General features: G+C 36.0%; 1 protein-coding gene across 1 annotated transcript; it reads right to left on the minus strand.

Moving 5' to 3' along the window:
• Window positions 1-1,266: 1,266 nt before the first annotated feature.
• On the minus strand, window positions 1,267-1,572 carry LOC102922849 (histone H2A-Bbd type 1-like). Its single transcript, XM_006995603.4, has one exon. The coding sequence runs from the start codon at window positions 1,570-1,572 to the stop codon at window positions 1,267-1,269; it is 306 nt and encodes a 101-aa protein (XP_006995665.1).
• Window positions 1,573-14,030: the final 12,458 nt, after the last annotated feature.

Raw genomic sequence — 14,030 nt, forward strand, 5'->3', positions numbered from 1 at the left:
TCTTCACCACATTCTTTTCTTTCATCTCAGAAAGTTACAGAAAGCCTGCAGTTGAGTGTGCTCATGCTTTCCTAAGTGTTCATACTTAAGAGTTCATACTGCCTCATTTGTTCCCCTCAGTGTAGGACTCCTTGCATTCATAGAATGGTCGTTGACAGGGTAATAGATCAGACTTTTACTATGCTGTTCATGGTTCTTATTTGTTTCTTGTGAAATCCCTAGGTATAGATGAGTACATGTATAAAGGGAGAGAAGCGTCACTGGTAATCCTTCCATTTGCTTGATTCTACAAAGGCTTTGCCAACTAGGAATTAGTCAAGACAACTTCTAAATTCCATCTCAGACAGGAAAAAGAATGTGAAGGAGTCCAGGATGCCTGTCTCTTTACAGGATTCCTCTTGATCAGTAATATCTTCTCACCTTATTTAACTGATGTACTATGACTTCTCCTATTTCACTCTAGGGCGAAGTGCTAGGCTTGGGACTATGATAAGTCACATCTATAAGCCAAATAACCCACTTTTATTCAACAGATAGCTGTTTAACCTATGTGTCAAAGGTCTGAGAACAACAACTTTGGGAAGCAGCCTCACTATGTGCAGACAAGGAAGGAAACAGATGCAGTTGTTCACTGGTTATCCCGTGTGATGTCCTATGAGAATCAGCAGTTTACGAACTACAAACCAGCTTGTATTTGATAAATCAAAGATAGAGGGATTCTTATATCCCATACACATGAAGAAGTCACTGCTTATATGAATAACGTGACCCATTAAACTATTGCCAAAAGCTAGTTGCTCTCTATCTTTTGAACTCCTTCACACCATTTCTTTCACCTGTTAACCTGAGAACTCTCCTAAGAATGAAGTCCACAGTCCATGTCTTCAGTCACTTCTCTCTCAAGTTAGCTGGATGGCCCTGGGAACCCAACATGCCTGGGTGGTCTCCCAATCCTCTATGGGGTCACCTCCTTCTAATAGGACCACTTTCCATACCATCTCCAATTAGAAACATTCTTCTGGAAATCACAGTTCAAATATCCCACACACTGATCACAGACAGCTTCCACTCCTACACACACACACACACACACACACATCTCAGAACATCTCTAGCTCAAAATGACAAACTTAAAGGAATCGAAACCACTCACCTGCTTATATGCTTTAATAGCACGACTGATTAGCTCCCCCAGCTACAGTGGGGCTGGTGGAGGCTGAAAAGGGAGACCCTCAGCCTCTGAGACCCAACCATCATCAGTTCTCATTATGGCAAATCATCCAGAGATTTGGTGTTCTCTTTGAAGAGTTGACTGAGCTGTCTGTTGTTCTGAATCACCCAACATAAGTGCTCTGGGGTGATGCGCTTCTTGCCCCTGATGAAGGCTTCCTCAGCAGCCAGCATAAGGATGTTGGATGTCAGGTACTCGAGTATACCAGCGAGCAACACAGGAGTAGAAGCACTCAGGCGCCGGCAATAGTTTCCTTCTCGAAGGTATCTGTCCACTCGGCTAACAGAGAATTGAAGCTCAGCTCTTGTGGAACGGGATCGTCTTTGCCTTCTCCATGCCATGGTGCAGGTTTGATGGATTTGGCTCAGTTGGATCTCTCTTCTGGCCTGGGTCTCTCAAAACAACCAGCCTCCATAACTACTCATGCATTTACCTTGTTCCTCATACATCAGGAGAGGCCTTTGTGAACTTATACTTTGTGATGTCACTGGTTCCCAAGAAAGTCTGGTGTTTCTCATGTTAAGAAACTGCTCACCAGCCGGGCTGTAGTGGCTCACGCCTTTAATCCCAGCATTCAGGAAGCAGAGTGAGATACAGGATAGGCACCAAAACTACACAGAGAAACCCTATCTCGAAAGAAACCCTATCTCAAAACACAAACAAACAAGCAAACAAAAAGAAAAAAACTGCTCAGTTTAGTAAATACACCACTCATTTTAATGCAAATGAAAAAAGAAAAATGTAACTTTCTACTTGATTTTCACCTCTTAAAGTTTTTGTGTTAACGCCAAACTTTTATCTGTAGGATGAAGCCTTTGGTTGTGGATGAGAGTGGTTTTACATTACGTTGAAGCACCTTTTAGAGCTTGTATATAAACCCTAGTTCATCTAGCATACATAAAACCTCCAACAGAGGCTCATACACCCTCTACTCACAAGAAAATAAAACTAATCTTGCTTCCATTTCATAGTTTCTAATCAATACTGCTGTTTCTAATATTTGACTCTTCTCTGGACTAGTTATTGAATTTAACAACACATTCATTATCTGCTAAATATTTGACAAATATTTAAAAAAATTGCCCATATCTGTTTGAAATTTTCATTATTTCTACATATTTTGGAGTATACACACTCATAAACTTAACAGATTCACGTAATATGGCCTTCAAAGTTCAGTCACAAAATTGTACCATCAAGCCTATCTAGTTTGGTTCTCTTATAAATCTAATGCACCAGTGGGCTTATAAAAGTTTATTATCTTTTAGTAGTTATTAATTGTCTAAACCAAGGAATTTCATTATATAATTATAGTATATATATATATATAATATACATATATTATATATATATATATCTTGTTAATATATGTCACGTACTTTGATCACACTCTTTGCTGTTTGTACTATTTTTGTTTTCTTGATTTCTAAATTGGTGTTTCTGTTTTTTTTAATTCTTACAGTTGATAATTCTCCATTTTTGACTACTATGTTATTTTTTAATGTTTTCTATTGAGACAAGTTTCATGTAATTATACCATTTTATTGTTTATGCATAAAGTGGGGTATCCATTCACAGTATTGTAGATCTAACACCAATATCATATCATAAAATAACTTCATAATTCCAAAAAGATACCTGTTCATTAGCCAGCTAAAATTCCCCATCAAATGTTGAAAAACTAGTAGTCTACTTTTCTATGTGTGTTTGGATGTTCTAGACATATTATATAAATGTTATCATCTTTCATCTGTATCACAGAATATAATGATACTTCATTTTATGAATATAAAATATTCAGTTATAGCAATAGAGCATAATTTGTTTATTCATCAGTTGAGGACATATTTGACTCTTCTGCTCTTTGCTTATAAAAAAGTTTTGATACTTCATGTGTAAATTTTTGTGAGAAAATATATTTTCAGTTCTCATGTGTGTACAGCAAATTGCAATTGTTTGTTCATATGGTAATACTTTGTTTTGTGATCAGATCTATGGTATATTTCTCTGAATTGATATTTTCCATATATATGAGAGAAATCAGAATCTGGTTAATCAGTCTTTATTCTTCTATTTGTTATGTCAACACAAAGAAGAATTTTATAGTCTCAGTCAGGGATCAGCTACTGGATCTCTGTACTAAGGAAATATTCTATTTTTGTGTGTACCTTCCACCATAGTTGACACTTTTAAAACTGAAATGAAAATGCCTCTGTTTCTGGACCTGTATTTCTACATTCACTCCTGATATGAATGCTAAGTTTTCCTACCTTAAAATTAAAGTTCTCTCTTACAATTGATACGCCTAAGTAATTGTTTACAGAAATTTATTATTACTTCTTTATTAATTAAATTTGTTCCTTGACAATTACATGAATGCACTTTATGCATTCTGTTTACTCTCATCCACTTTACTCTCTTATACTCCTCTAACCAATATTATATCTACCTCTTTCCTAGAAGTACCTTTTCTACTTTAAGGTCTCAAAACATGTGTGGTTGCTTATAATAGGTTTACACAAGACTTACTTGTTTATATCCAGTCATGGATCAGGGTGCAGCTAATTGATGGTCTTATTGGTGAGCCCACCAGGCTTCAGTACATAGGTCTAAATTCATAGTCACACAGCAGGTCCTGGCTAAATTCAGCAGGTTACAAAACAAAACAGAAAGATATCAATTTAATATTTCTAAAATTCCTAGAAAATAGAAGATTGAATTACTGATTCTTTAGATATACTAAATGATAAAAGTATATTTACTCAGAGACCAATTTTAATTAGTTATTTTAATTAAAACTCAATTTTTTATTTATTTGCAAAAATATATTACTTCAACAACATGAGATATCTTGGGATAAGCAGTGGCTCCACAATATTTTTAGTCTCCTTTCATATGTGGAAGGACCATCACTCAGGCTGCACTGTAGTTTGTAAACAGAAATTTATAAACTTTAAATGAAAAACAATATGGGCATGGGTATTTTGCCTACATGTAGGTAAGTGTACTACATAACAGCTTGGTGACAGCTGAAACTGGAAAACATCATGGGATTTCCTGGAACTGGAGTTCTAAGACTATTGTGAGTCAATGTGTAGATGTTGGGAATGTAATCCAAGTCTTCTGAATGAATAACCAATGCCCTTCACCGCTAAGCCATCTCTCCAGGCACAACAGAAACTTACAAAAAAATTTTCATTCTCTAAGACACAACATAATTAGTCTGACTTGCCATATAGAAATTTAACTATAATTCAATTTTAATTTTTTGTATTTGTTAATTTGTGTGTGTGTGTGTGTGTGTGTGTGTGTGTGTGTGTGTGTGTGCACCTTGGTACAAAGGTATGCATGTGGATCAAAAGACAATTTGTGGAAATCTGCTCTCTTTCTACCTTGTAGGAAATGAGTAGCCAATTCAGATTGTGAGGGTGGGTAGCAAGTACCTTTACCAAATGAGCCAGCTCATCAGCTCCACTTGACAATTACCTATCTTACTTTAGCCAGATTATACTATTATATTACTGAAATACTGACAAAAGATCCACTAAATACTTCAGTACATATAAATTCTGTTGAAATCATTCCTATGTGTAATGTTACCATTCCAAAATTTGGAGGAAATGAGCCTGAGTGAGGGAGAGAAAGGAATTAAAATTTAATGGGTAGAGTTTCTGCTGACAATGACAAAATTTGGGGAAAGTTTGAAAATGTGTAGTGGTTGGACTTTCACAATAAAATAAATGCATTTACTATTTCTGGAGTATACACTTAAAAATGTCATGAAAATACAATAATAAAATTTTGAAAATTGACTTGAAACACATTTTAGTAATAAAAACTCTGAGAATCAACAAATTTGTCCACACACACACACACAAGAATTCTACCTAACAAAATATTTCTCAAAATCTCCTTACTGTCAGTATGAAATAACCTTACAGAAACTTAGGTGGGATTGATCTGATTTCCAAAGAATACCTGGACACTGCCTGTGATGGTCTGTCACCAAGTACACAATGTCATTTTAGATGTGACTTTGGCATTGAAAGACTTCTTTTACTGTTGACTCTTCATAGAAATGCTTTAGTAAAGGAATGTGATATAGTTAATGACACACCCACTGTGTTGTATTCAGATAATAATTTGTAGATGAATTTCAAATGGTTTTATTAAATAAGAAACACAGAGCCAAACACAGAGTTAAAGCCTAAGAGATCAGGGCAATAGCAATAGCCATGACTCCCTTTAGCTTACCACTCACTGTCATTCTTCCCGAGAGAGATCTTCTCACTGTGTGTCTTGAGTTTTATTGCTTTCCTGTTCTGCCTTCTCGTTGGCTCTAAGCCCAGCCACATGACTTCCTCATCACTGCCTGTCTATACAGACCTCCTGGTCTCTATAGTTGGTACTGGGATTAAAGACCCAAGGGTCACCAAGCTTGGCTGTGTCCTTGACAACACAGAGACTCTGCCTGCCATGTGATTGGATTAAGGGCATGGGCTAAAACCACCTGACTTCTATTCCTGGCTCACTAATGACCTCTGATTTCCAGATAAACTTTATTAACATACAAATAAAATCACATTTCAGCACAATTAAAATATCACCACAATAATCCAATATTTTCTTATCCTTAAAAAACAAATAATGGCTATGGCTATTTGGTATAAAAATATATTTGTATAGGTATAAAAACAAATTTTGGGGTTGTTTTGTTTTGTCTTGTTTATACCTAGATGAAATAAATAGTAGTACAAATGTCAACTCATGACAAAATCACTGTTATTAAAAGGCCACCAGAAAAAGTGATTTCCTGGTTGCATAAAAGACCGTTCTGTCCATTATAATTTTTAACATTATATTTGAAACTATTTATGCAGAAGCATTGAAAACTAACTGTGCAGCACATTTATAGTACATAACAGTATAGATTTCATTACTCTTATAATGAAACAATTTGAAGTTCAACTTGTAGAACAATGTGACCTTCAAGCTGGGTACCAGCCAATCTTCCATTTCATGTCAGCAGAAAGTATCCAGGGACCACTGGCTTAAATGTCAGTTATATTGGTTTTTATAATATGATATATTTTTCCAACACACACACACACACACACACACACACACACACACACACACACACACACACACACACTTCTTGAATCACTTTGTAAAATTATATAGTGTTCTTTTTACTAATTTAGTTTTTCTCAAACACTTATAATTTATCTGTTTCACTTCAAATTATTCCTCCAAAGTTACTTCTAAGAAACAAAAGCAAGCATCAGCTTAAAAACTTCAAGTATTTGTTTTCATCCTAAATAAATGACATTTATAATAACAAGTTTATGAGTCATTGTAGCATCACAATTGGGAAACTGAATGAAAAGCAAGTGTGACTTCTTTGGATTTAGTTTTTCTGATGCATCCAGTTATATTTTCAGACCTTCCTTAGAACTAAACAAAAGTCTGGATGCTGTGTTGTACTCTTATTTTCACATTCTGACACTTATGTCTCCATTAAAACAGTTTGTAGCCTTAGTAACATTCACCACTAATCTGGCCTCTATAAATCATTCTGCTTAGATCCACAATTGCCCAATCCAGATATTATATTTTAAACATGTATTTTGAGTATACTATTCCTTATATAAATTTGGATGTAGATAGTATAAATTTCATAAAAGGTTGTTGGAAATAATTTACTGGGGACAATTATATAAACAGCTAAATATGTAATTGAACTCTATGATTTATATATTTTCAATGTGTTAATCACCATGGCACTAAGCATGTAGTTCATTTTTCATATAACATACAATGAGTTTGATGGCAAGAAATAAATTCTTAATCCTTTTACAGAGAAACTTTAGCTATTAAGGTCATATTGTTTGTAAAGCAACCCTTGCTGTTCACTTAATGTGTTGCAGGAATGAAGAGAACTACTCTGGAGGTACAAATACTTCTGACATAAGCAAAATTAATATGCTTGAGAAATTTACCCTAATCAAGTGTTGTAGTAGGACAGGCCCATAGGTGGAGGAAATTGGCTCAAACCAGTGGCCAAGGAATGCACATAATGTACTTCCTTATAAGCCAACCTGAAGTCTGCCCTCAGGCAGACTCTACTTGTTCAGGAACTCTGACAGTGCCTGTTGCTAGGCCCCCAGGCAAACTTCAGGTTGGCTCATAAGGAAATATATTATGTGCATGCCTTGGCAACTGGTTTGAGCCAGTTTCTTAGATCCTACTGGCATGTCATACTACAAAATGTATCATACCTTCTGACCCTAAATAAGAAAAATTAATTCAAGTCCTACTATAACAACGTTGTAGCAGGCTTTCTTGAACTGCCAGCCCCCAAATCATGACACTGAGACTTATTATTAATTATGAATGTTCAGTCTTAGCTTAAGCTTGTTTCATGCTAGCTTTTTTTAAAAACTTAAATTAACCCATTTTTATTAATCTATGTGCTGCCCTGAGGCTCATTTACCTCATTTACATACTGTCTATTCTACTTTCCTGCTTCCTCCAATTCTGGCTGTCTGGCTCCTGGCTGACAGGATCCTGGATAGCTGGCTTGTGCCCCTTTTTTCTCTGCCTTCCAGCCCTGGCCATCCCTCCTCTGCCTAGCTATTGGCAGTTCAGTTTTTTATTAGACCAACCAGGTGCATTAGGCAGAATAGGTAAAACAGCAACACATCCTTACAGAGTTGAACAACTATTCTGCAACACAAACAAATATAACACATCTTTACTTGGTTAAATAAATATTGTATATCACAACACAAAGTAGCTGTAATAATATTCACATTCTTCTCAAGTACAAGGCTACTTTAGATAAAATTGCCTGCAATTCTGACATGTAATGTGATGTCTCCTCTATAGTTTTAAAGTGAATTAAGTGGTATACTCTGTTTTCATCTTTCAGATATTGATGGGCATATTAGGACAACTTGAGACCTGGCATCAATCACCATTGATTTTGTCCTCTAGAAACTGCACTTGAAATCCATGCTTTCCCCATCCAAGATATCCCTAATTCTCTATATGTATGAGAAAACTGGAAAGTGTCTTCTTATTCCTCTTGTGAAGGGATGATATAGACAACTCATTTCAGAAAAAGTTGCTTAAAGTATTACATTTTTACCTAAGAGTACTCTTTAGGATTTTTAAATAACAAGTTGGAAGAGACTTTCAGACTGAAGAATTCTAAAATAAAGCAATTTTTTGGTAATATCTCTTGTTATTGGTTTAAAATGTTCTTGTATATAAAACTCAAAGTATATCTAATTTTTTTTTATCCAGAACTACATGAGCAGAATATTTTTATTTTAGTTCTGGTGATAACCTAAAATCTTGTGCTTTGTATAACCTAGGAGAGTGCTTCATTAGTGAGCTATATCTTCAACCTTTATTTGGACTGGATGATACCACATGTATACCACCTTTCAAACAATAAAATTTTAACAATTTCAAACCCTCTTATTTGCCTTTCTACTTTTTATTGCTCCTACTTGCACTTCACATGGTGAAATTTAATGACTGCTTATATCTATATTTTTTAGAATAGGTAAGTATTTATCATGAACTTATAGGAAAATACATCTCTATTTTTCTTCTAGTTATTTATACATTATGCTCACTGCAGATGTCCTTTAAATGTTGCAGTAAGAGTCTGCTTTTAGCAATAGAAACTTTCATATTTTTAGAAAACATTAAGGCAATATTTACAGTACATACTTTTGGTGTGTGTGTGTGTATACACATGCCACAGTGCATGTGTGGAGGTCATAGGAAAATTTGCAGGAATTGGCCTTTTCCTTTTACCATGTGGGTCCCAGGGATTAGGTCAGGCTGTCAGACTTCGAAGCAGGCACCTTTACCTACTGACATATCTCACTGCCCCATAATTACTACTTTTTAAATAATGTAAATTAAAAGACTAGTCACAAATACAATCTAAAATTATCCTCAACTTCAGTTATATATGGTCTTTCCAGTCATTATTTTAGATTATATATTATTATAATAACATTCCTGCCTACAACTATCATCATATTAGTTTTAAGGTATTTTTCTTGTGCTTCTACTGCATTGAAATGTACAGGTCTTGATGTATAGTGGGTAGCCATTCCAGCTTTGATCTGGAAGTTCCAACCCCCATTGAGGCTTCAGTAACTGTCAGGCCTACAAGGCAGGACCAAGAGAGGGCCCTGAAGACCCAAGATCTGGATGTGTCATCCTCTCTTGGTTCCTGGCCCCTGGCCCCTGGATGCTAGAGGTAGACCAAGCAGAGTTCTCCAGAGAACACCGCCAGACTGCGCTATGTCTTCCCCAAACCCTGTGACCTACCTATCCCTTCATTTGTAAGTTATGCCACTAAATAAACCTCCCTTTTAACTAAGTGGAGTAGCCTTAATAATTTCACCAATATCTGGTGCTCACAAGGGGTGAATTCCAAAGGCCTGGGTGGCTCCCACCCTCAGCCTCCTCCCTGGCTGACGGGTACCTAAACCTGCCTGCAAAGTTCCATATAACCAGGGAACGCCTACACGGTTCCATTCCTGAAAATGCGAGTAGCTAGTCCGGTCTCAGTTCCCTAGTTTAGCTCCCAGACCAGAAGAAAAACCACTGTAAGTGAGGCATTCCCCTCCTCCCTGAGTGTAGCCCAGGCTGGCCTCGAACTTGTGATCCTCCTGCCTCCGCCTCCTTCAGCAAATCCTACCTGCATGGGGCCATAACTGTTTCAAGGCAACTGGCTCAGATGATATACCCTCACAGACTACTCCATAATCCTAAAATTTTCTTTATGTCCCCATAAGATAGAGCACTCCCTTCCAGCAGCAAGTAGTAAGAAATGCTATGCCCAAATTCCCAAATATACCAAGCTGGCTTTGGAGATGGAATTGGCTCATTCCCTCTCTAAACCCAGATATATTGCTAAAAAAAATGTAAAGAGATTCTAGGATTCTTGTGTCCCAAATCAGAAGAGTCCTCTGGTATGGGACAGAGAAAAACCAATATTTTTATTTAAAACAGGTTGATTATAAATGTGATCTCTTTCTAAAAAAGGGGGGGATAGGATATAGATATATAGGATATAGAGATGATGGGATAAAAGGGTAGATTAATGAACCTACTTTTAAAGAGCAACAACTTGTTTAAAATGTTTTACATTGGTATAGATTTTAGTTTATGTTTAAAATATTTTACATTGGTATAGATTTTAGTTTATTGATGCAAGTTTAAACTTAATTTTGTTATACTGTATATATATATATATATATATATATATATATATATATATATATATATATTTCTATTCTTGTTTGAGGTATTATGTTTATGTAACTCATTTAGATTGTAATGGATAATAAAAATACAGATTAATAGTTAGTCTTCTATGATAGTCAAAATTGTACCATGTTTGTTAAGTTTTCTAGGTATACATAGATATATTTCAGATAGACAGGTAATCTTCAAACACTTCAAAGACATACAGAATATGACATTTAAAATATTTTTTAAAATTTAGACTTTCTGGACAGTAAGACATGTCTGCTCCTGGCAGCACCAATTTACTTCAGAGAGGAGAATGGGAATCGAAGACACTCTATATGGAGTTTATCTTCGCCTCGACAAAAATAACCATTTGGACAAGAAACTGTTCTTGCCTGGACTGCTTGATTGACTGGACATGCAGACCCATGGAAAGGTGACCACTGAACTTTGCTTGGCAAAATGGTACTTTAGGTTCCTGCTTCACAGAAGAAACTGCCAGACATTCTACAGGACACAGAGACTGAGAGAATCTAGCCTTGTGGGCTGAAGATAGATGCCCCAACTTTACAAGAGAACTTTGGATGACTATCCTGGCTGCCGGTTGTCTCTGTCTACCCTGCAAGACTCCCAAAAGTTGCTTGCATCCTTCTCCCATTTCTTAGGTAGTATTATATCCTTCTGATGTCTTTGATGTAGTTGAAGCTAGATACAATTTCCTTAGTTATGATAAAAGATGAGTTAGATATGAAACCTTAGACTCACAAATATAAGATAGATAGGCTATCTTCTTTAATTTTGCCAAATAGACTAGTTATTATAAATAGACCAAATATTATAACTATAATTCTTGCTTGGTAATTGTTTTGTAACCTGTACTTTTACTATATAAAAGTTAAAACCTTCCTTTAAAAAAAAGGGGAAGTGCTGTGGGATTTTCTGTATGGCAAATATGTTAATAATTAAAACACTGATTGGACAGTAGCCAGACAGGAAGTATTGGTAGGACTAACAGAGAGGAAAATTAAGGGAACAGGAAAGGAAGGAGGAGACTGCCTGAAGCTGCCTCTAGGACAAGAAAGATGTATGGAACCATTAAGCCACGAGCCACATGGCAAAGTATAGATTAATAGAAATGGGCTTAATATAAGAGCAAGAGCTAGACAATGAGAGGCCTGAGCTAATTTCCAAAGAGTTTAAATAATATAAGTGTCTGTATGTTTATTTTATAAGTGGACTAAGGGACTGCTGGGGCTTGGCCGAACCCAGAGAGAAAACTCTCCAGCTACATTGTGGTAGTAGGATAGCTGGGTTCTAGCAGTTCCATATTGCACTTTCTATTATTGACTTTATTCTTACATTGGCATTTAAGCATCAGAATTTGGGGAGATTATACTTCTATGAGTTGGTTCCTGCATTTGTCTTTGCTGAATGAGTGAATGAGTGTTTTGTTCCTTAGTTTCTGTTTCCTCTCTGGTCATCTGGCATAAGTGGACAAGGGTTATGAGGATCAGTGAGTCTTCTGGTCCAGTAAGATGTTTCCATTGGGATTTTAGGGGACTTGGGTCCCTAGATCTGGCCTGGTCACAGATAAAGCTGAAGTCTTTTTCTGGAGTCCCTAGTACCAGTCTGGCCTCTGGTCAAGACTAAGTCTTTTTCTGAGGTTATAGACATGAATATAGAGACTCTAAAAGCCAGAAGGGCCTTGACAGATGTTTTACAGACTCAAAGAGACTACAGATGCCAGCACAGACTACTATACCCAGAAAAACTTTTGATTACTATGTATGGAAAAAAACAAAATATTTCACAACAAAGTCAAATTTAAAAAATATCTATCCATAAAACCAGCCCTATAGAAGATACAAGAAGAAAAATTCCAACCCAAGGAAGTGAGCTACACCAACAAAAACACAGGCAATAGATAATATCACACCAGCAAAACCCAAAGAATGGAAACACACACACACACACACACACACACACACACACAAACAAACACAAAATCTACCACCATCATCACCAAAAAAGAAAGTACAGGAATTAGTTAATAATCACTGTTCATTAATGTCTCTCAATTTGCCAATAAAAGATACAGGCTAACAGAACAGATATGAAAACAGGATCCGTCTTTCTGTTACATGCAAGAAACATACCTCCACAACAAAGGTATACATTACTTCAGAGTGAAAAAATGCAGAGAGATTTCCCAAGCCAGTGGATCTAAGAAGCAAGTTGGTATAGCTATCCTAATATCTACCAATATAGACTTCAAACCAAAATCAATCAAAAGAGATGGGGAAGGACATTTCATACTCATCAAAGGAAAAATCCACCAAAAATGAAGTCTCAGTTCTCAATATCTAAGCCCCAAATACAATGTTACCCTCATTTGTAAAAGAAACATTAAGCTTAAATCACATGTAGAGCTCCACATATTATTAGTGGGAGATCTCAACATCTCACTCTTTCTTACTCATAGACAGGTCAGAAACTAAACAGAAACTAAACAAAAAAATAATGGAACTAACAGAAGTTATGACTCAAATGAACCTAACAGATATCTATAGAACATTTCACACAAATACAAAGGAATATATCTTCTTCTCAACACCTCATGAAACCATCTACAAAATTGACCATCTGTGCAGTCACAAAGAAAGTCTCAACAGATACAAAATAATTGGAATAACCCCCTATATCTTGTCAAATCACTACTGATTAAGCTAGAGTTCAACAAAGAAAGAACTACAGAAAGCCTACAAACACATGGAAACCAAAAAAAAAAAAACTCTCAACTGAATTACCATTGAGTCAAGAAAGAAACAGCAACAACAACAAAAAAGAAATAAAGCCTTCCTAGAATTCAATGAAAAAGAATGCATAACATATCCAAACTTATGGGACACTATGAAAACAATACTAAAAGTAAAGTTGATATCACTAAAGTATCTGCTGAAAGAATTTGGAGAAATAACCCACTAGCAACTTAAAAGCCCACATGAAATATCTAAAAAAAAAAAAGAAGCAAACACACCCAACAGGAGAAGATGGCAGGAAATAATCTAACTGGGGGCTAAAATCAATAAAATAGAAACAGAAAAAACAATCAATGAAACAAGAGCTGGCTCACTGAGAAAATGAACAAGAGAGACAAACCGTTACCCAGACTAACTAAAATATCCAAATTAACAAAATCAGAAATGAAAAGGGGGATGTAAAACAGACACTGAGTAAACTCAGAGAATCATTAGGTCATATTTCAAAAACCTGTACTCTACATAATTGGAAAATATAAAAGAACTCAACAAAATTCTTTTTTTGGGGGGGGGGTTCGAGAAAGGGTTACTCTGTAGGTTTTGGAGCCTGTCCTGGACTAGCTCAGTAGACCAGGCTGGCCTCAAACTCACAGAGATCCACCTGCCTCTGCCTCCCGAGTGTTGGGATTACAGGTGTATGCCACACGGCCTGCCCAAAATTCCTGATAGATACCACATACTGAAATCAAATCAGT

This window comes from Peromyscus maniculatus, chromosome X, assembly GCF_049852395.1.
Source record: "Peromyscus maniculatus bairdii isolate BWxNUB_F1_BW_parent chromosome X, HU_Pman_BW_mat_3.1, whole genome shotgun sequence".
Lineage (NCBI taxonomy): Eukaryota > Metazoa > Chordata > Mammalia > Rodentia > Cricetidae > Peromyscus > Peromyscus maniculatus.

Coding starts and splice junctions, on each gene's coding strand:
- LOC102922849 (XM_006995603.4), bottom strand. CDS start 1,572: ATGGCATGGAGAAGGCAAAGACGATCCCGTTCCACAAGAGCTGAGCTT.